General features: G+C 40.0%; 1 protein-coding gene and 1 pseudogene across 1 annotated transcript; one reads left to right on the forward strand and one right to left on the reverse strand.

Annotated features, from left to right (window-relative positions):
* The first annotated feature begins 20 nt into the window (after positions 1 to 20).
* On the forward strand, positions 21 to 15,514 carry LOC139372305 (upstream stimulatory factor 2-like; annotated as a pseudogene).
* Positions 15,515 to 18,912: 3,398 nt separating this feature from the next.
* On the reverse strand, positions 18,913 to 19,941 carry LOC139372581 (free fatty acid receptor 3-like). The gene has a single exon (XM_071112325.1). It carries the CDS (start codon positions 19,825 to 19,827, stop codon positions 18,913 to 18,915), a length of 915 nt encoding a protein of 304 aa, XP_070968426.1. The 5' UTR covers positions 19,828 to 19,941.
* Between the last annotated feature and the right edge of the window lie 4,035 nt (positions 19,942 to 23,976).

Raw genomic sequence — 23,976 nt, forward strand, 5'->3', positions numbered from 1 at the left:
TATTTTAAACTGTAACCTTCATGGATATGGTTGAACAGAGTTTGGACAGCTATTAGAGGTAAGAAAACGCGTCCTATGCTCACCGCTGGTAATAACTTCCCAAGCCTAGGCACCTTCTTCCTTAGCAACACATTAGCGCCACCTTTATTAATGTATTTTCAGTAATATATTTCGTTATTGGGTAAATGAAACTGGCTATATTTTGCCCACGATTGCATAATGTATTATTATTATATATATTTTTTATTTTTACAACGATTTCATTTTGATATCATTATGCAATATTCCACTATGGGTTGGATAATGATAATGATAATAATAATAATAATTAAAAGCCCTTCTGAACAGCACTGTTATGAGCTGTGCCTTAAAAAAGACTGCAGCCATAAGTGTTTTAGCCTCTGTTTGAAGGATTACGGGGGCGTTACCATTTGTCAATGTTTTGGAGGGAAAGTGTTGACCTGCTGATGCATGCAAGTTCCATTGTCTGATTATCCCAAAGTTAAGTTAGTATACATTTTACTGATTCAACTTTAGCAGACTAGTATGCCACATTTTCTTCCGCAAACACCAGGGGGCACTCTTGCTACTTATATCAGTGTACAGTACACAGTCAATTATAGTCCAGCGGATAGATTAAATAATTGTTACATTTTAGGATACAAGTATCAAACTTGGTACACTAATACTAGATACATTAAGGAACATTTTAAATATTGCAGGCAGTCTGGGAAGCCTACCAGTCAATCCAGATTTCCTGTTAGGGTAAAATCATTCCAAACAATATAACATTACAAAGTCATTGTTATATACCCACTAAATATACCCCACTGATAATATAGACAATATTTCTGATAACAAAATACTCATAAGACTTTCATGGGGGTCACATTGAGGTCATTTTTACCATAGTTCAGCAGCTACAGGATAAAATGTAATAGAGTTTGTAATAGAGCCACCAAATTTCACACACAGCTAGGGCATGTCTAAGTAAGTAATTTTGGCTAAATTGCCATCACAGATTTTGTCCGTTAGCCCCCTAGCTGTCATTTTCAATATGGTCTTTGAAAAATAGACTAAGAAGTTGGATTTGTGTGTGGTTCTGCAACAAATGAGACAAAGTACCACAGTATGAGTCATAATACCCATAAAACCTAGCGGTCAAACAGGGAAATGATTCTAGGGGTGTCCCCAATAAAAAATATAAAAAGTCTTGGTCAACCTAGGGTCTTCTGTTCTTTCGACCAATTGCTTGGTTTAAATTTTAAAACGTGTATTTTTCCCAATATAGCAACACCGTTTGTGTTTTAATAAAATCACCTATATATAGGCTACTGAACTTGTCTGATGCTTTAAGCACACTGTGATTAAATAATTAAGACTCACAAATGGCTCAAGGGATCCAGAGATCAAGATAGCCTAACCAGATTATATATATATTTTTTAAACGTTCCCGACCCTCTTACCCCCGCTGCTGCTGGCCTTCGCTCCTGCTGTTAAGTTTCCTAATAGCCTACACCAGGGGTCAGCAACATTTGCCATTTTATCTTACCATTTCTAGTTATGTTTTTTATATGCACATTTTCACGGAACAGTTTCATTCAATTTATAATAAAGTCTTTATTTCAAAAGCATTATCATGTAGTTAATAAAAATTCTAAATGTAATTTATATTGGCAACTATGTAAAAATAGCCTACATAAAGCCAACAAATAAAAACATCTGCAGCCTGCAGATAGAAACTATCCTGATAAAAATAAATATCCTATCAACAAACCTGAAACATTGTATCAACAATTAACTTGGGTCTAGCCTGAATTTGCACTAACAAACTTGCAACATTGTATAAAATGTATAAAATATACTGGGCCCTCAGATTTTCCCGGTCCAGCAGGCTCCGGACAGACATAGCTGTAGGCTATTTGCGCAAGGGATAAGAAGTAATCAGATAGGCCTATTTAATTACATTTCCACCGGATCAGAGTGTTGTGACGTTACTATCATTAATGTGATGACTGCTATTTATCACATAATTAACTACTACATTGAAATATTACTTGATTAAATTAATCAAGTAACAATAAACTCATTAGGAATTTGGGGCACCATGGCAGTTCTTTAACGAGTTACTATATCCCGACTTAAGCTCATAAGATAATATAAATATCTCTTACATCCGTAACAGTCAATTATTAGTTATTACCTCAGTCTCATTCTGAACATAGTTGACTTCGTAAATTTGCACAAACCCTTACCTAAGTCATGAATCAGCGATACACAAATTGGCTTAATTATTTATTTACTAACTAAATAATCACACAGAAATACAAACACACACAGACACACACGGTATAGGTTATTGATTACTAACATAATGCAATGAAAACAGTCCCTAGTGGACTAACCCGATATCACTGCTTGTTACACAATGGAAAGGGGGTGGGAAAGATAAAGAGCAGGGAGATACAAAGAGAGTGGACTTATCCTACATACATTTGGAAACTACGCTCACCGTAAATATGAATATTTAGCACCCTAACAACCGCTCATTCGGATTGGAAATGCAACATATTTACGCTTAGATGTCTTTCTCTGACGTCTCTCTGTTGAAACCACTCGGTCCGTCTATGGGAAGTAGTTCATGTAAGTCTCTGGTGTCCACCAGAAGTCACAATGTCCTTCTCAGTTGTAGACCTCTTTTGTACTGGAGTATTTTTTGAATGGACCCTTCAGGTTTACCACACGGTGGTGAGAGGGAACTGTCCTTCCCTCCCCTCTTTGGTCAATTGTCCTAGACTACTTTACACACCAGCTGCATGTTTGGTCTAGTCTTCACCTTCATTACTCATCGAGAGTTTCAGAGGGTCTTACCGTGTTCTGGTCTTGTAGTTTTAACCATTTCTACATGTGGACCATGTCCTCACGTTCACGTCTTTATTTAAATTCTCAGCGAGTCCTTTTAAGCACTCTGGCCTGAAAGACAGTTGCATCGCGTTGACACGAACTCTGACCTCATTAGGGGCGTGGCTTAGTTAGTGTGCAAGAGACATGAAAAACCATTAACTCATTATAAAACTAAAATCCTCAAACATTTACCTAGCTGATGGGTCCTTTTGATCCTCACCAAGAAGAGTCAGTCAAATAGGCTACGTTGAGGAATTTTTGCCTTTCTCAATGGATGTAAAAACAGACGGTTTACTTCCAGTTTGAGATAAAGAAAAAAATACTTAGAGAAGTTCCACAGTGGTGCTGAGTTAAGACAATCAGAAATACCCTCAGATCCGCCAATGGGCACATTTTAAAGGCCTACATTTCCGCGCAGGCCAGGTAGCCTAGGCCTAATTCTATTTATAATCAAGTGCGTGTCCTTACTCAACATTGACATGAGTGCTACAAACAAACTCCAATTAATAAATGTACAACTCCTAAATGGAATGAAATAAACCAAAAGTTGTTCCTCACAAGTGTAGCATAGGTTGTGCGGTCCACAAACAAGTTGTTCACTCCAACAATGAGAACGGTAAAAGACTCTAATAATAACATATTGAAAGCATTAACAGAAATTATCACAAACAAACAAACATTGCAGATATAGAATGGGAATTAACGGTAAATGTACTACTGGTGATCCCTGCGGCCTCCACAATGGATTAGTCCACTGAGACAGGCGTCTTGTGCCATAAAATATATACACTACTGTTCAAAAGTTTGGGGTCACTTAGAAATGTCCCTGTTTTTGAAAGAAAAGCACTTTTTTTGTCCATTAAAATAACATCAAATAGATCAGAACTACAGTGTGGACATTGTTAATGTTGTAAAAGACTATTATAGCTGGAAAGAACACATGTTCAATGGAATATCAACATAGGCGTACAGAGGCCCATTATCAGCAACCATCACTCCTGTGTTCCAATGGCATGTTGTGTTAGCTAATCCAAGTTTATCATTTAAAAAGGATAATTGATCAGTAGAACACTCTTTTGCAATTATGTTAGTACACAGCTGAAAACTGTTGTTCTGATTAAACAAGCAATGAAACTGTCCTTCTTTAGACTAGTTGAGTATCTGGAGCATCAGCATTTGTGGGTTCGATTATAGGCTCAAAATGGCCACTAACAAAGACCTTTCTTCTGAAACTCGTCAGTCTATTCTTGTTCTGAGAATTGAAGGCTATTCCATGCAAGACATTGCCAAGAAACTGAAGATCTCGTACAACGCTGTGATCTACTCCCTTCACAGAACAGCGTAAACTGTCTCTAACCAGAATAGAAAGAGGAGTGGGAGGCCCTAGAACTATCTTCACAGCATAGCTGATTGGCTCAAACGCATGAATAACTTGTTAGGGCTAGGGGTTCCGCTAGCAACATCCGCTGAAAAAGCAGAGCGCGAAATTCGAAAACATTTCTTTGAAATATTTAACTTTCATACATTCACAAGTGCAAGACACCAAATTAAAGCTTTGCTTCTTGTTAATCTACCCATCATATCCAATTTCAAAAAGGCTTTACAGCGAAAGCACACCATATGATTATGTTAGGTCAGAGCCTAGTCACAAAAAGCAGAAATATAGATACAATTAATCACTAACCTTTGATGATCGTCATCAGATGGCACTCATAGGACTTCATGTTACACAATACATGTATGTTTTGTTCAATAAAGTACATATTTCTATCCAAAAACGTCAGTTTACATTGGCGCTTTATGGTCAGTAATGTTATGCCTCGAAAACATCCGGAGAATTTTCAGAGAGCCACATCAATTTACAGAAATACTCATATTATGCACAGAATTATAGATATACTTCTCCTTAATTCACTGTGTGTCAGATTTCAAAAAAGCTTTATGGAAAAAGCAAACCATGCAATAATCTGAGTACGGCGCTCAGACACAAAAACAAGCCATGCAGATACCCGCCATGTTGTGGAGTCAGTAAAAGTCAGAAATAGCGTTATAAATATTTACCTTTGATGATCTTCATCAGAATGCACTCCCAGGAATCCCAGTTCCACAATAAATGTTTGTTTTGTTTGATAAAGTCCATCATTTATTTCCAAATAACTCCTTTTGTTAGCGCGTTTAGTAAACAAATCCAGACTCACGAGGCGCGGGCAAGTCCAGGCGAAAGTTCAGACGAGAAGTTCAAAAAGTTATATTACAGTTCGTAGAAACATGTCAAACGATGTATAGAATCGATCTTTAGGATGTTTTTAACATAAATCTTCAATAATGTTCCAACCGGAGAATTCCTTTGTCTTTAGAAATGCAGGTTGCTCTCACGAGTGTGCGCGTGATCAGCTCATGCCACTCTGGCAGACCTCTTACTCAATCAGCTCTCATTCGCCCCCACTTCACAGTAGAAGCCTCAAACAAGGTTCTAAAGACTGTTGACATCTAGTGGAAGCCTTAGGAACTGCAATATGACCCCATAGACACTGTATATTCAATAGGTGATGAGTTGAAAAACTACAAACCTCAGATTTCCCACTTCCTGGTTGGATTTTTCTCAGGTTTTCACCTGCCATATGAGTTCTGTTATACTCACAGACATCATTCAAACAGTTTTAGAAACGTCAGTGTTTTCTGTCCAATACTACTAATAATATGCAAATATTAGTAACTGGGCCTGAGTAGCAGGCAGTTTACTCTGGACACGCTTTTCATCCGAACGTGAAAATGCTGCCCCCTACCCCGAACAGGATTTATGAAGGAAAGAGATTCCACAAATGAACTTTTAACAAGGCACACCAGTGAATTAAAATGCATTTCAGGTGACAAACTCATGAAGCTGGTTGAGGGAATGCCAAGAGTGTGCAAAGCTGTCAAGGCAAAGAGTGGCTACTTCGAAGAATCTCAAATATAACATATGTTGATTTGTTTGACACTTTTCTGTTACTACATGATTTCATGTGTGTTATTTCATAGTTTTGATGTCTTCATTATTCTCTGTATAAAATAGTAAAAATAAAGAAAAACCCTTGAATTAGTAGGTGTGTCCAAACTTTTGACTGGTATCGTAAAGGTTTTAGACTGCTCAATTTAAAAAAAATCTTGTTGACTTAACAGCCTGTCGACCAAACAATTGACCAGTCAACTAAATGGGGTCAGCCCTAAATGGTTCCAATAGTTTTTCCACCATTCATTTTTCACATAGGGGATTTTAGGGTTCCCCTATAGTGACATTTTGATAACCGTGTAAATATCTCGACCAAGGTGATTTTTATCAATATATTTTCCTGTATTTACCTACCCACAAAAAAAATGCAATGCCAATTAGCTGCTAATGTGGCTATCATATAGAAATTCAAATGCCATGATGATCTGGATGAGACTGCCGAATCGAGGCAAAGGTAAGAATCTCTGGATGAAATGATGTTAACTACATTTAGTAATTAATAAATTTCCTTAAATTTACAATTCTGTGAACTGCCTTGGGCAAGTTACACATTTACACAATACCTGTCTGCAAAGGTGTCAGCTAAAGATGACATGCAGGAATTTGTAGTCTTGATATCTACTTTGAGGCTAATTAGCATTTTTGAATATGAGAGTAAATAGAGCCAAATATATTGATAAAACTCACAATGTCCAAAAGAGATTTACACAGTTATCAAAACACATCCCTTATTTAAGTGTTTCAAAAATCCCATATGGGAGAAATGAATGGTGGAAAAACCATTTCCCTGTTTGACCACTAGGTTTTATGGGTATTATGACACATCCACTGTGGGGCTTTATAAGCAAGTTGCATAACATAAAAGGTAAAGGTGATACGGACGAATCTATTAAACCAATAAATCTCAAATAAGGAAATTACATGACATCTTAACATTATGACTTAAACAAACAATTTTTTTATGAGCCTATCAAGGCAGTCTTGATAATTAGTGACAAGTGTGTGACATTTAGAGAGAGAGTCAACAGGTGAAATCAGCTTGGTTAATCAAGTTCATCTCAGTAGTATGCTGCTCCACTCTGAGGGCTTTTGTACAGGTGCCAACCAGCTGTATAGGGCCGTATTGGACACGATTCGCATGGCCATATCTCCATAAATAATTGCTACAAACAGCCCAATGATGTCTTAAAATGTTTGAGGGGGTCTGGAAAACAATAAAATGGCCCAAAGATGCCATATACATATCCCTTAAAATCTTAGTAGAAAAGTGGTGAAAACGTGTGCCAACTCACTACTGTTGAAAACGTGTGCCAACTTACTACTGTTTGTACATTGTTTCATAGCTAGTTCCAATAGTTTACATGTAGACACTAAAAACTATTATGTGTGTTACCTGAAGTCTACTGATTGCAATGATATATAATGATATTCTGTTTTATGTCAATTTTAAGACAAATTACAGGAAACCTGTGTACACTTTTTATATAAAATCCCATTGTAAATGTACACTACATGAATGTACACTAAAAGTATGTGAACACGTGCTCGTCGAACATCTCATTCCAAACTCATGGGCATTAATATGGAGTTGGTCCTCCCTTTGCTGCTATAACAGCCTCCACTCTTCTGGGAAGGATTTCCACTAGATGTTGGAACATTGCTGCGGGGACTTGCTTCCATTCAGCCACAACAGCATTAGTGAGGTTGCGCACTGATGTTGGCAATCAGGCCTGGCTTGCAGTCGGCGGTCCAATTCATCCCAAAGGTGTTCAATGGGGTTGAGGTCAGGGCTCTGTGCAGTACAGTGAAGTTCTTCCACACCATTTCTGTATGGACCTCGCTTTTGTACACCGGGGGCATTGTCATGCTGAAACAGTAAAGGCCCCAAACTGTTGCCACAAAATTGGAAGCACAGAATCGCCTAGAATGTCATTTTATGCTGTAGCTCTAAGATTTCCCTTCACTGGTACTAAGAGGCCTAGCCCGAATCGTGAAAAACAGCCCCAGACCATTATTCCGACTCCACCCAACTACATTAAAACGTTCTCCTGGCATCCGCTAAACCCAGATTTGTCTGTCGAACTGCCAGATGTTGAAGCGTGATTCATCACTCCAGAGAAGGTGTTTCCACTGCTCCAGAGTCCAATGGCACCACTCCAGCCGACACTTGGCATTGTGCATGGTGATCTTAGGCTTGTGTGAGGCTGCTCGGCCATGGAAACCCATTTCATGAAGCTCCCAACGAACAGTTCTTGTGCTGACGTTGCTTCCAGAGTCAGTGAGTGTTGCAACCGAGGACAGGCGATTTTTACTTGTGTGGCCTACCACTTCGCGACTGAGCCATTGTTGCTCCTAGACGTTTCCACTTCACAATAACAGCACTTACAGTTGACCAGGGCAGCTCTAACAGGGCAGAAATTTGATGAACTGACTTGTTGGAAAGGTGGCATCCTATGACGGTGGCATGTTGAAAGTCACTGAGCTCTTCAGTAAGGGCTATTCTACTGCCAATGTTTGTCTAATGAGATTGCATGGCTATGTGTTTGATTGTATAAACCTGTAAGCAACAGGTGTGGCTAAAATATCAGAATCCACTAATTTTGAAGGAGTCCACATACCTTTGGCCACGTAGCGTATAATATCCAGCTGGTTGGTGGCCATAGCTGTCCATAATGAAAATGTATGCCATGGTTGTAATGAACAAAATCTGTGATGGCTCGAGCCAAAATTATTTCACCTTTTCCCGTAGCTGCTGGACTATGTTGGAAATGACCTCAATATAACCCCCATGAAGGTCTTATAACCCCCATGAAGGTCAAGAGTATTCTATGGTCAGAATGATTGTCTATATTATCTGTGGAGTTTATTTAGTGGGTAGATAACATAAAGTTATTTTGATATTGTTTGGAATGATTCTACCCTATATATTTTTTTTAATTAACAGGAAATCCGAATGGCAGCCATATTATTAAATGGCCACCCTGGGTGACTGACATGCTTCCCAGACTGCCTCCAATCTTTAAAATGTTCCTTAAGGTATCTAGTATTAGTATACCAAGTTTGACACTTGTATCATGAAGTGGAAGGATCTCACGTATATTTGGTTCTTATCCCTTGGAGTATTATTAATTAGCCTATAGTACACAGCTGTTTTAATTGAATATGAGTGTTTTAAAAGAACTCCCTTATCCCTCCATCAGTCACGGCAAACAGAGGAGATTCTCCAATTGGAAGGTAGGTATCGGGTGTGCGATTTCCTCTGTTCAAATGCTGGAATTTTGAAATGTGTTTTTGTGAGAGAGAGATTGTGAAAATGTGGATTCTAACGTGCTAGTGTGTTTTTCTCAGAGGGTGTGGTGACGGAGGAGCAGACTGCAGTTACCATACAGAGTGTACAGCAGGCCGCAGCTTTTGCGGATCATAATGTTCAATACCAATTCTGCACAGGTGAGCTCAATCAATGACCCAGGCAATTTTGTCTATATTCTTTCTGATTGTATATTCTATTTATGGTTGTCCGCACCATTTCACCAGCTCAAATTCCTGGTACATCTAAATGTACTTGGATTCTGATTCTATATGAAATGTTTGGCATATTCATGTCCTGACCACCTCCCCTTGACTTTCTTCACTCCAGTTGACCTATCATGTGGTCTAGGTGACAGATGACTAGCTAGAGGCAGCAGGCGACGGTACTGGGGCAGTCAGTGTGGTCTTCACTGCTGCATTTACTGGAGCACAGCAGGCAGTAGCATGTGTGTGTGTGTGTGTGTGTGTGTGTGTGTGTGTGTGTGTGTGTGTGTGTGTGTTTGTGTGTGTGTGTGTGTGTGTGTGTGTGTGTGTGTGTGTGTGTGTGTGTGTGTGTGTGTGTGTGTGTGTGTGTGTGTGTGTGTGTGTGTGTGTGTGTGTGTGTGTGTGTGTGTGTGTGTGTGTGTGTGTGTGTGTGTGTGCACGCGTGGCGTACACAATATCATTTTAGTGAAGTATTGATGTTTCATTTACCTCTCTCCTCATTCAGAACCCCTTCAGTAATGGGGGTAGTCCTGCGGAGGAGATGGTGGGAGGAGAGATGCGTTTTGCCAATTTCTCTGCTGACACAGTCAGAGATGGGGCAACCAAAGCAGTGTCCGTGCAGTCTGACCCAACATTTACACAGGCCGGAGGTGAGTAGCTTTCTCACTCATCATTATTTGCGATCCATTCAGGACTATCCCTAATCATAGTAGCATTCATGTAGAAGTGTTTAAAATCATATTATATTCTTGTTTACAGTAAAAGTGACTCCAAAATGACACAATACATTATTTACCATTAATTTTGTGCCCAATAGAAATTAATCTGAAACACAACCAAAACAAACAGCAAACAAGTTTGTACAGTCACAAGCTTGATGCAGTTATTGCGTGCTAGGAATATGGGACCAAATACAAAACGTTTGACTTCTTTAATACACATATACAGTAAGTGAATTTGTCCCAATACTTTTCATCCCCTAAAATGGGGGGACTATGTACAAAAAGTGCTGTAATTTCTAAATGGTTTACCTGATATGGATGAAAATACCCTCAAATGAAAATACCCTCAAATAGTCATTGTATCATTTGAAATCCAAAGTGCTTGAGTGCAGTGCCAAAACAACAAAAAATATGTCACTGTCACAATAATTACGGAGGTCACTCTTTATTATTATTATATATATATTTTCAAATTCAGTTTTTAACCCTGTCTTCTGAGGGACCTTAGTTCTAATCAGTTTTGACCTAGTATCTAGGTGTGGCAGTATTTAGTCTGTAAATAGTTAGCATGTGAAGGTTAATGTGTGTAAACATGTGTGTAAGCATAACCATAAATACTGTAGTTCAGTGCCTCCACCTAATAAGTAATGTACCCCTAAAGACATGTATTTGCTTACTAGTAAGATGCCCACACAGTGAAAAGAAACAAATGGATATCCTTTGAACTATGATAAAGAATGATCACAACAAACAAGATGTAAAGTTATTAATTATTATAAAAATCAAGACGTACCAATTCAGTTTCAAATCAAAAACGAACAATTATCAACACATTTCAATCACATCTACGTTAATTAGTAAGGACCTGGTACCAGGTTTTAATTAATACCTAAGAGCACTCATATAAACAGTGGGGACACCCTTTAAACCAATAAAATAAGTAGAATACTCACGGCCCTGAATCCAGATCGGCTACGCGTGACCGATGAGAAGCGCACGAGTGCAACAACAGTCGAACTGGCCATTCAAACACAAAAATCCTCCTCGACTAAACGGGACTGGTCCCAATGTAGCTAATTATATAGCTACAGTTATTCTCTTGTTTTACCACAACCAGTGGATAATGTGACTCACATCACACCGAGCTCTGTGTCTCACAGCATCAAAAAGCGGAGACCATCCGATGACTGTTGAACCAGAAACAATTCCAATGCTGTCCTCACGGTGGTCAGGGATGCGGGACTAGCTAACGGTTCATCACTTTGGTTTACTCAGACCGCGTTACAACAACTTTGTAAAACAATCAAATAGCTGTCTTGCTAGCTCATGGAGTTTGAAGGGTTGTCCTCCCTTCACTCTCTCGCGTGTCTGACTGTTGCCTGGCAATGGTCTGTCCGCAAAATAGGTCCCACATTCAACACGGTAAATAATACAGTCCATAAAAAAACAGCTAAAAGTTGCATTCATTTGACTAAAATTAGTTTTGAGTATTGCCTTTATCACAATAGGGCCAGAGACGTTAAGTCACTAGTCTTTCTTGAGAATCCTATAAATCCCTGATTTGTACCCCCTCTCTCTGACACCAGGTCACTTCAATGTGATGATTGAGCCCACCTGATGTGTTGCAAGCTGGCACTCCACGGACCATTGCCCCTCGCACACACACGTACAGCTTCACCTGCCACACAGTTTAGTGTTCCATACACATTCATCACACCCCAATGCTCCCCCATTTGTGATTGTGTGTATCATGACATAAAAATAAATTAAAATGGGAGAAAACAAAAACTGTCCCACTTACATGCCATCCCCAGAGACCTTGGTGAAAAGTAGACTCTACAGCATGGCAGTTGAAATTGGTGAGGCCTACGTTTGCTTGCATCCCTAAAACTGCCCCTCTCCCATCTTTGTTAGACAGACGTGTGGTTAATCCACTAGTCGTGATGAATCATACATCTTAGTGTCCCTGTCAGGTGAACGTGATGAATGTTATATTTAGATTTGGGTTATAGGATGACCGAAGGCAAGGAAACGTCTCGGTAACACTCTATTTGGATAGTCTGTAGAGCATCTACAGATGGGACTATCAGTAACATTTCAACTAACCCTTACCCTTATCCTAACCCTAAAAACGTAACCCTTACCTTCTCAAGCAGTTGCTTATCAACAGATGGTCATGCTTATCAACAGATGATCATACGATCAACACACTATCTGGACTATCCAGATAAAGTATGACCAACGTCTTCAAGTAGATTGTTTCAACTGTTGTGCACAAATGTAAAGTGTTGCCATGTAAAATAAACGGTGTCTTAAATGCAGTACGAGAAATAAAGGCAAATCCTAAATGCAAAAGTACTATAGGCAATTTGTTTATCATTCTAATTTGAATTTATTTATGAATGTACAGTGCCTTGCGAAAGTATTCGGCCCCCTTGAACTTTGCGACCTTTTGCCACATTTCAGGCTTCAAACATAAAGATATAAAACTGTATTTTTTTGTGAAGAATCAACAACAAGTGGGACACAATCATGAAGTGGAACGACATTTATTGGATATTTCAAACTTTTTTAACAAATCAAAAACTGACAAATTGGGCGTGCAAAATTATTCAGCCCCCTTAAGTTAATACTTTGTAGCGCCACCTTTTGCTGCGATTACAGCTGTAAGTCGCTTGGGGTATGTCTCTATCAGTTTTGCACATCGAGAGACTGACATTTTTTCCCATTCCTCCTTGCAAAACAGCTCGAGCTCAGTGAGGTTGGATGGAGAGCATTTGTGAACAGCAGTTTTCAGTTCTTTCCACAGATTCTCGATTGGATTCAGGTCTGGACTTTGACTTGGCCATTCTAACACCTGGATATGTTTATTTTTGAACCATTCCATTGTAGATTTTGCTTTATGTTTTGGATCATTGTCTTGTTGGAAGACAAATCTCCGTCCCAGTCTCAGGTCTTTTGCAGACTCCATCAGGTTTTCTTCCAGAATGGTCCTGTATTTGGCTCCATCCATCTTCCCATCAATTTTAACCATCTTCCCTGTCCCTGCTGAAGAAAAGCAGGCCCAAACCATGATGCTGCCACCACCATGTTTGACAGTGGGGATGGTGTGTTCAGGGTGTTGCTTTTACGCCAAACATAACGTTTTGCATTGTTGCCAAAAAGTTCAATTTTGGTTTCATCTGACCAGAGCACCTTCTTCCACATGTTTGGTGTGTCTCCCAGGTGGCTTGTGGCAAACTTTAAACTACACTTTTTATGGATATCTTTAAGAAATGGCTTTCTTCTTGCCACTCTTCCATAAAGGCCAGATTTGTGCAATATACGACTGATTGTTGTCCTATGGACAGAGTCTCCCACCTCAGCTGTAGATCTCTGCAGTTCATCCAGAGTGATCATGGGCCTCTTGGCTGCATCTCTGATCAGTCTTCTCCTTGTATGAGCTGAAAGTTTAGAGGGACGGCAAGGTCTTGGTAGATTTGCAGTGGTCTGATACTCCTTCCATTTCAATATTATCGCTTGCACAGTGCTCCTTGGGATGTTTAAAGCTTGGGAAATCTTTTTGTATCCAATTCCAGCTTTAAACTTCTTCACAACAGTATCTCGGACCTGCCTGGTGTGTTCCTTGTTCTTCATGATGCTCTCTGCGCTTTTAACGGACCTCTGAGACTATCACAGTGCAGGTGCATTTATACGGAGACTTGATTACACACAGGTGGATTGTATTTATCATCATTAGTCATTTAGGTCAACATTGGATCATTCAGAGATCCTCACTGAACTTCTGGAGAGAGTTTGCTGCACTGAAAGTAAAGGGGCTGAATAATTTTGCACGCCCAATTTTTAAGTTTTTGATTTGTTAAAAAAGTTTGAAATATCCAATAAATGTCGTTCCACTTCATGATTGTGTCCCACTTGTTGTTGATTCTTCACAAAAAAAATACAGTTTTATATCTTTATGTTTGAAGCCTGAAATGTGGCAAAAGGTCGCAAAGTTCAAGGGGGCCGAATACTTTCGCAAGGCACTGTATTTGAATACACTGTCAATTTGTTTGTTTTTATGAGCGGAGGTTTTACGTAACGGGGACATTAAGTTTGACAGTTTATTTGTCTTAGTCTCTCTATGCAGGAAGATGGATGCCCCCCTGGGCACCTAGGGATAAGAAGAGCACAACACAGTGAAAGTACAAAATAATTTATCTGACAAATGGAGATTTCAAAGTAAAAGTTCAGACTTACTATGGGCATAGAGAGAAAAAGGAGAAGCCTTACTAAATGTTTTCATGTCATTTCCAAAATGATTTTGATTATCTTGTGCAAGTGTTATTGACTCACTTCCGAATGGGAGTATGGCTCATGCTGTACAGTGGTTGCTCAACTAAAAGTTTTGAGATTATGCTGCGGGACTTTGAGGTCATTTGTGGTTTAGTGACATACCCTTATGCTTACTGGAAAATACTCTTTCAAAATGAATGGAAGAGGCAAGAGGAAGGGGGAAAAGACAGCATTCAGAGGTCAAGACAGCGCTGCTCTGAGACAAGCATGGGGACTGGTCTTGATAAATCAATGAGATTTTTATTTTCACTTAATCACCGTTTGGGTATTGGTTAGACTACAATTAGGGTGTGGAAATGTTAGGATTATTTTGCTCTTACTGTACTACTGTAGCCTACTCCCGATTGGTCACGTTGTACAGTGCCATTATGGGCTATTTGCAGGACAATAGACTCTTGCCAAGAAGGAGGGTAGGGGGAGAATTGTTTCATCAAATGTATTTCTTAGTTAGGTTGGCTGTATCACAACCTGCTGTGATTGGGAGTCCCATAGGGCGGCGCACAATTGGCCCAGGTTTGGCCGGTGTAGGCGGTAATTGTAAATAAGAATTTGTTCTTAACTGACTTGCCTAATTAAATTAAGGTCACGTTATACAGCACCATATTTTCCTAACGGAAACACTGAGGTTTTTTTTTCTTGGAATAGAAACACCATAATGTTAATCTAATTAATTAAGCTACATTTCTTAAATTCAATCCATATACTATGTTCTTAAAAAAAAAGCTTTTACATTTTCTAGTACAGCCAATATTGAAGACTGCCAAATGCTTCTCAAAGATGCCCTCTGGTGGTCAAACTAGCACTAACTAGCATTAATGGCAACAATGGCTGACAATTAAATAACGTGCCTTAGGATTCTGCGGAAGCCCGCAAGGTGTGCTGCAGTATGACGCAACTTTTACAGGAAGAACCACTGTAGCTTTAACAACTAAGCTATGGGATTCTTGTATTTGCAGTGGAGAGGCGGAGAAGAGACAAGATCAACAGCCGGATCATCACTCTCTCAAAGATAATCCTAGACTGCAACATAGACAGTACACAGTACTAAGACTGGAGCAGTGGGTGTGGTAAATTATATAATTTAAGACATTTACAGACTTTATGGGATGGTTTCCTGGACACAAATTACGCCTAGTCCTGGACAAGAAAGCATGCTCAATCGAAACACTCCATTGAAATAGGTTTTTAGTCCAGAAGTAGGCTTAATCTGTGTCTGAGAAACTCACCCACAATGGCAGATTGTGCGAAATCATGTTTTCTTACAATATAAGTAATGTGCGACCTCGTCTCTTTAGAAGAAAGGAGGGATCTTGTTGAAAGTGTGTGACTACTTTTGGGAGCTGAGACCAGCGACTGCAGGACCACTTCAAAGAGGTGTTGAGAGTTCAGGCGGACAACCAGCTACTCAAACAACAGGTGCACACATATACAGTGCATTCGGAAAGTATTCAGACCCCTTCCCCTTTTCCACATTTTGTTATGTTACAACCTTATTCTAAAATGGATTAAATAAAAAAATGTATCCTCATCAATCTACACACAATGCCCCATAATAGAAAAGCCTTTATTTTGTGCTAATTTATAAAAAATAAAAAAGTAATATCTTAATTATATAAGTATTCAGACCCTTTGCTATGATACTCGAAATTGAGCTCAGGTGCATCCTGTTTCCATTGATCATCCATGAGATGTTTCTACAACTTGGAGTTCACCTGTGGTAAATTAAATTGATTGGACATGATTAAGGCAGGCACACCTGTCTATATAAGGCCCCACAGTTGTCAGAGCAAAAACCAAGCCATGAGGCTGAAGGAATTGTCCGTAGAGCTTCGAGACAGGGTTGTGTCGAGGCACATATCTGGGGAAGGGTACCAAAAAATGTCTGCAATATTGAAGGTCCCCAAGAACACAGTGGCCTCCATAATTTTAAAATAGAAGTTTGGAACCACCAAGACTCTTCCTAGAGCTGGCCACCCGGCCAAACTGAGCAATCGGGGGAGAAGGGCCTTGGTCAGGGAGGTGACCAAGAACCCGATGGTCACTCTGACAGAGCTCCAGAGTTCCTTTGTGGAGATGAGAGAACCTTCCAGAAGGACAAACATCTCTGCAGCACTCCACCAATCAGGCCTTAGTGGCCAGACGGAAGCCACTCCTCAGTAAAACGCACACGAAGCCTGCTTTGAATTTGCCAAAAGGCACCTAAAGGACTCTCAGAACATGAGAAACAAGATTCTCTGGTCTGATGAAACCAAGATTGAACTTTTTGGCCTTAATGCCAAGCGTCACGTCTGGAGGAAACCAGTTACGGTGAAGCATGGTGGCAGCATCATGCTGTGTGGATGTTTTTCAGCAGCAGGGACTGGGAGACTAGTCAGGATCGAGGGGAAGATGAATGGAGCATATAGAGTATGATAGGATTATTTTGCTCTTACTGTACTAGTATAGAGAGATCCTTGATGAGAACCTGCTCCAGAGCGCTCAGGACCACAGACTGGGGCGAAGGTTTACCTTCCAACAGGACAACGACCCTAAGCACACAGCCAGGACAACGCAGGAGGGGCTTTGGGACAAGTCTCTGAATATACTTGAGTGGCACAGCCAGAGCCTTGACTTGATGTCACTTGTTAAATCCACTTCAATCAGTGTAGATGAAGGGGAGGACACTGGTTAAAGAAGGATTTTTAAAGCTTTGAGACAATAGAGACATGGATTGTGTATTTGTGCCATTCAGAGGGTGAATGAGCAAGACAATACATGTTAGTGCCTTTGAACAGGATATGGTAGTAGTTGCCAGGCGCATCAGTTTTTGTGTCAAGAACTTCAATGCTTCTGGGTTTTTCTTGCTCAACAGTTTCCCGTGTGTATCAAGAATGGTCCACCACACAAAGGACATCCAGTCAACTTGACACAACTGTGAGAAGCATTTGCGTCAACATGGGCCAGCATCCCTGTGGAACACTTTTGACACCTTGTAGAGTCCATGCCGTGACGAATTAAGGTTGTTCTGAGTAGGGGGGGGGGGGGTTGCAACTCATTAGCAGGAAGTTGTTCCTAATGTTTGGTATACTTAATGTAGTTGCTGTGTAATTTGGAGCTTGTAGCTGATTTGTCTTGTATTGCCAATAGAGCTGTCACCGACTGAAAATAATCTTTGATGACCGACTCAAGGAGCTTGAGACCAAGATAACCAGAAGAAGTCTTAGGCTACAAATGTGCCGTCTGCAAAAAACTAGGCGGATACACAGTGAGATGAAAGGGGATGTTAGTAATAAATGTTAATAGTATGTTAATAGTAATAAACATACACTTCAGGAAATCAGATTTGTTATAAAATATTAGTTATTAGTGTTGCACCATTGTTCTGACATAATATTACCATGTACAATTTCAGTAGCACATCAGTGGAGGCTGGTGGGAAGAGCTATAGGAGGTCAGGCTCATTGTAATGGCTGGAATGGAATAAATGGAACGGTATCAAACACAAATATATGGAAACCACATTTTTGACTCTGTTCCATTTTTTCCATTCCGGCCACTACAATGAGCCTGTCCTCATATAGCTCCTCCCACAAGCCTCCACTGTAGCACATATGTGTCTTAGAGTGATGGACTGTGCCATCCCTGCGGCCTCCGCAATGGATTAATCCACTGAGACAGGCATGAAACAGGCAGGTGTCTATCGACCAAACAACTGACCAGTCGACTAAATGGGGTCAGCCCTAATTGCCAATCTGCCTTGTCAAACAAGGCACTCATTTATTTCCCTCTGAATTCAATCCCATTGAATCTATAATGTTACTGGGTGTACAATTTGTAAACTAATAACGAACATAGCTAGTTCACAAAGAGCAGTTATCTGTATTTATCAAGACCGGCACAAAAGAGAGCGGTTGTCGATTTGTTTACAGTTCCTAGCAACGGAAAGACGAGCATGAGACGCTGTGACTCAGCGCTGTATAATCTCCCCATGTTTGCACATCCTGATTTACACGCTTGTTACACAAAATTAACTCAAAATTGGACATCTTTCACACCCACCTCTGTGCTCTTATAGCTTATGGTTCTAATTTATTTATTCCAAGCCCCATAAAACAAGTATATTTTTTATTGGATATAACCTACTGGTTAGAGCACATGTACTGTAATATAAACGATTTAAGTAATACGGATGATCGATTTATTCATGACTTTTTAAATTAAATATAAATATGGTTTGTGGAGGTATGGGTAATGGCTATACTATAATTGTGGTACAGCTTTAGGGAACGTAATTTATCATAGATGATCTTTGCCAACAGTTACATAACATAACAGAGTATACCTAATACATATAATATACATCATTGCACTGAACATACATACATCTTCATGCATGACTAATTGGAACATAAACACTCAAGGAGGGCATGTTTTTCTGTATTTATCAGTCTTGGAGGCTGACCCCTATCAGACTTGACCCCTCTCACACTTTAAAACGTGTAGTGTAGCCACGAAGCTCCTGAAGCAGTGACTGAGCATGCTCCTGACAGCCACTGAGGAGAAATAGAAGATGATGGGGTCTAGGCAGGCGTTGAGGGTACTGGAGAGCAACGCTACATCCCTCCAACTCTCACTGTCTTTCCGTACGAACCCCACCACGTGGGATACATTGTAGGGCCCAAAGCAGAGGGCAAACACCAAAAGGGTGCCCAGTGCCAGCCCAATGGCCCGCAGGCGCCGCCGCCGCCCAATGTTGGGCAGCCGAGACAGGATACGGATGAAGTTGACATAGCAGAAGGTGCAGACCAGGAAGGGGACGCAGAAGAGGACCAGGAATAGCTCCAGACGCACTGGGAGAAGGATGCTGAGCTGGCCTTGGGTGAAGTTCAGGTAGCACGTTGTCGGGGGATCGTCCATAATGGTCCCATTGCTATATATCCAGTGGGAGCAGGGCACAATGTACACGACGCTAAGGTTCAGTGATGACACCACCCAACATATGATACTGGCCACCACAGCATAGCGTGGCCTGTGACACAGGGCATATCTGATAGGGAAGGCCACACCAAGGTAGCGCTCCACACTCACCGCGGTCAGGAGGAGGGTGCTGTTGTAGATGGTGGAGTAGAAAAGGAAACCAGTGACTGGACACAAGAAGAAGGGGAGGTTCCAGTGCATGTCATCAACAGCCTCCTTCATCTTGAAGGGCAGGAAAGTGAGGAAGATGAGGTCGGAGATGGTCAGGTTGAGGAGCAGGATGTCGATGGGGGCAGGTTTGCGGCGCACCTTTTGGCAAAAGGTGCAGAATGCCAGGATGTTGGCAGGTACCCCAATCAGGAAGGTGGCAATGTAAACAGACAGCAACAGATGAGTGATCGGCATGGCGATTAGCCTACTTCATCAGTCTCAGACACTTGGAGACTCACGACACAACTGGAAAGAGAAAAGGGTGAAAAATCACTTATCAAGTTACATAATAAGTTGCATGGACTCACTCTGTGTGCAATAATAGTGCTTAACATGGTTTTTAATGTCTACCTCGTCTTTGTACCCCACACTTACTCCACAATACTAACCTAATTGACAGAGTGAAGAGAAGGAAGCCTATAGAGGATACAAATATTCCAAATCATGCATCCTGTTTGCAAAGTCACTTTTGTCCTGAATACAAAGTGTTATGTTGGGACAAATCCAATAGAACACATTACTTAGTACCACTCTACATATTTTCAAGCAGAGTGGTGACTGCATCATGTTATGGGTATGCTTGTAATCTTTATGGACAGGAGTTTTTCAGGATGAAAAATAAATGGAATGGAGCTAAGCACAGGCAAAGTCCTAGAGAAAAACCTGGTTCAATTTGCTTTCCACCAGACACTGGGAGATAAATTCACCTTTCAGAGGACAATTACCTAAAGCTCAATGCCAAATCCACAATGGAGTTGCTTACCAAGAAGACAGTGAATCTTCCTGAGTGGCCGAATTACAGTTTTGACTTAAATCTGCATTAAAATCTATAGCACGACTTGAAAATGGTTGTCTAGCAATGATCAACAACCAACTTGAATAATTTTGAAAAGAATAATAGGTAAATATTGTACAATCCAGGTGTGCAAAGCTCTTAGAGACTTACCCAGAAACACTCACAGCTGGAATCGATACCAAAGGGGATTTTAACACGTATTAACTCGGGGGTAAGATAATTTATGTAAATGAGATATTTCTTTATTTTATTTTCAATACATTTTCACTTTGTCATTATGGGGTATTATGAGTATAAATACTTTCTGAAGGCACAGTGTGTTACCGAAAAGGTGTCCCATAAAAATATCTCATGAGATACTAACTTTCAGACATTATCTGTCAGCAGTAGGAAACACAACACGCTTTTGTGTTTTGATTTGATTGTTCACCTGTATAAAACATAAGTCTCAACTTTGGGGTTATTTATAAAAATTGAGTTACTGTTAAATGTATCACCTGTGTTCTGAAGAAGTTACATCTTTAGAAGAGATTGGATTGATGCAAATTCAGAATTGACTTAGAATGCTAACAAGATATACAGTAAAAGAGTGAATAGATGCTATTCAATATTAATTTCATAGCGGGTAAAAGTAGATGATACATTCTGTTGTGGTGAAGTTTTGTGAATAACCCATCTTTTTTTTACTGATGCCTCATTCATACTGTAACTAATGTGAGAGGAAAAGTGTCCATTTTCTAATGACAAACTCACCTCCATGGATCTTGAAAATCTGTATCCCCATGATCACGATGTTATCCGACTGGATCCTCAAATCTACTGGCAGCACAAAGTGTCTGCCGGATGCTGATTGTCAGATCAAATCAGAACACTCCTCCCTCACTGCATTACCCACTGCCAAGTGTCTGTGATGTGATATGCTGCGCAAATTTAATAAACTCCTGTCACAATCTTTGTTTCCATAAGCTCTCCAAACATTGTCTCTCAGCAACCCTTGAATGTCCAATGTAATGTATCTCATATAAATTTACAGGGAAATGTGTTGCAATCACATTAAGATCAGTGTAAAATAACATGGCAGATAGTTGGTCAGCAATGAAATCATTGGGCTTTGATTGTGAAAATATGAGATATTGAAATAATCTGGGAATAATCAGATGTTTCTGCCATCTGGTGGGCAGAGTCAATCACATATGTTTTTAAACTACTTATGTTGTTGTGGAGAGTTATATCTTCAATATGCATCTTGGAATTGGATAAGGATGCGCGCAGCACTCCGGGCCAAGGGCACAGTGGACACTGTCTGCAAAAGGCATGGATTTTTTTAGGGTGCATTATGGCCACACAGAGGGGATGCCGCTGGGAAATTAGAGGAATTAGCAAGTGCTTGTCAAATTGCGAATGAGAGACTGATGAAGTGTGTACAGCCTGAGCAAAGACCTAAGCAGAGTTCATGCCTTTCATTCAACTTTTTTTCAAATCATCATTCGTGTTGCATCATGCAGCCTTACAATGTATTAAAAATCAAAACATAAGTCAATGTTTGTAGAACAACTAAAGTTGCATAAATAACTCTAAATGAAGCATATAGGAGGTCCTGTTTCTTTGTTAACCTCTCAACACAGAATAACCGCATGTGTGAGGTCCCTCGCAAATCATTTGGGGAAAATATCCTTTCTATTTTATCCAGCGTTGTTAAATTGTATTCTACATACTATAAAATAATATAAAATAATTCCACTGAATTCTAAACAAATCTTGTCTGCTAAATTAACTAATGTAGCACACAGTCAATTTGCATAGCTCAATCAGAGCCTAACGTAAGGACAACTCAGAGTATCCTATTCTGTTCTTCTGAAATAGACCACATTTTCTTCATATCATGTTAGACCTTTCAAAAATAAATATTGGATTTATTGTGATGGTGTAGGCTATATTACATGGATTTATTAGACTATTTAAAATGTAGATGTTCCAAAGGTCTGCATCAGTGGCTTGTAGGAAGCCAGGAGATGCTAAATGTGTTTATGTTAATTAACAGTCAATTACCGTGAGACCGACAATTATTTGCTTGACAATCCACTTGCTGATGAAATTTCATGAACACCACAGCCCTGTGTAGAAGTTACTGGACACCGGAAGTAGTAGAGGTTCTATTCCTGGTTTGTCAGCCGCCTCCATCTTGAAAGTCAGAAAGATGAGTTCGGAGATGGTCAGGTTGAGTAGCAGGATGTCGATGGCGGCACGTTTGCAGCTCACCTTTCTGCAAAAAGTGCAAAATGCCAGGATGTTGGCAGGTACCCCGATCAGGAAGGTGGTGATCTGGACAAATAGTGCAAAGCCGTCAGGAAAGTAATCTGCTGCTGTCGTGGGCAGTTACTGTCAGCGATGTTGTCACTACAAGTAAGAGGAAATCATCACGATATACTGACTGTGCAACTCAAAACTATTGGTAGGAGCCTACTGGGCACAGACGTCAATTCAACATCTATTCCACATTGGTTTGACGTCATTTCATTGAAATGGCGTGGAAACAACGTTGATTCTGATGTGTAGTAACTGATGTGTAGCTACTATGAGTTGTGTTGTCATAGTTGTCTAATATTATTTACAGTATTATATTTTAACAGTGTCCATGAAGTTAAACTTTTGAATACTCAAACTTAATATTCTGAAAATACTAACCTGAGGTATCAATGATTAGACAGGATACATTTGCACCTTCCACGATTTTCTTCAAACTCGCCTATTCAATAGCCCAGATCCACTAAGACATTATGGTAACCAGACAATCAGATCAAATTAAACAGTCATATAGGCATCTGTCTTACACTGGTCTAGGGAGTTGGAAGTGGTCTTATTCAAGGAGGTGGAAAGTGAGTGCAAATTAGTCACGAAATGCAAAGTATCAAAAATCCGAACCATAAAGAAGTACCCCTTTCCCTCTCCACCAACTCTCTTTGGTCATAGGACCTTAAGGCCCCTGTCAGTCATGACTCACCCTTCTACCTTTTTTGGAGAAAAACATATATTTTGGTTGTCTACTATTGGTTAGGAGAGACTGGTGTAAAATTTCCCTTTTCTGCATTCAGCATCACGCCGTCAAAGGAAATATAGTAATCTTTCTAACAAAGATATCTACATATATTTCAGGATGTTGTGTATCCCTGGAAATTCATGTAAACATAAAAGTTTTGAAAACATAGCTGGTCCCCAAAAAGTGGTCTCTTGCACTACTTACGGGTATGGGGTAAGTTCAGCTGCGGGACAGGGTAAATTAAGCCATCTATACATTTCTGTACTGAATTTTTAACAAACACTTTGTACTTTTAACATAGGCCAGGCCCTGTTGTTACCTCATATCTCAACAATAGTGCCTTGCATTATGCCTGCGAAGAAGACACTTCAATTTTGACATTGGCATTGGCTCAACTTACACCAAGGCAAACATTTTGACTATATTAGCCCACACCTCTAACACAATAAATTAACTTGGTGAAATTGACTTGGTGAAAATCTATTTTTTTTGGACTCAACTTGCTTACTAC

This window comes from Oncorhynchus clarkii, chromosome 18 (assembly GCF_045791955.1).
Source record: "Oncorhynchus clarkii lewisi isolate Uvic-CL-2024 chromosome 18, UVic_Ocla_1.0, whole genome shotgun sequence".
In the NCBI taxonomy this organism is placed as follows: Eukaryota; Metazoa; Chordata; class Actinopteri; order Salmoniformes; family Salmonidae; genus Oncorhynchus; species Oncorhynchus clarkii.

Excerpts from the sequence above, each read along its gene's own strand:
- LOC139372581 (XM_071112325.1), bottom strand. The coding sequence starts at position 19,827 with ATGCCGATCACTCATCTGTTGCTGTCTGTTTACATTGCCACCTTCCTG.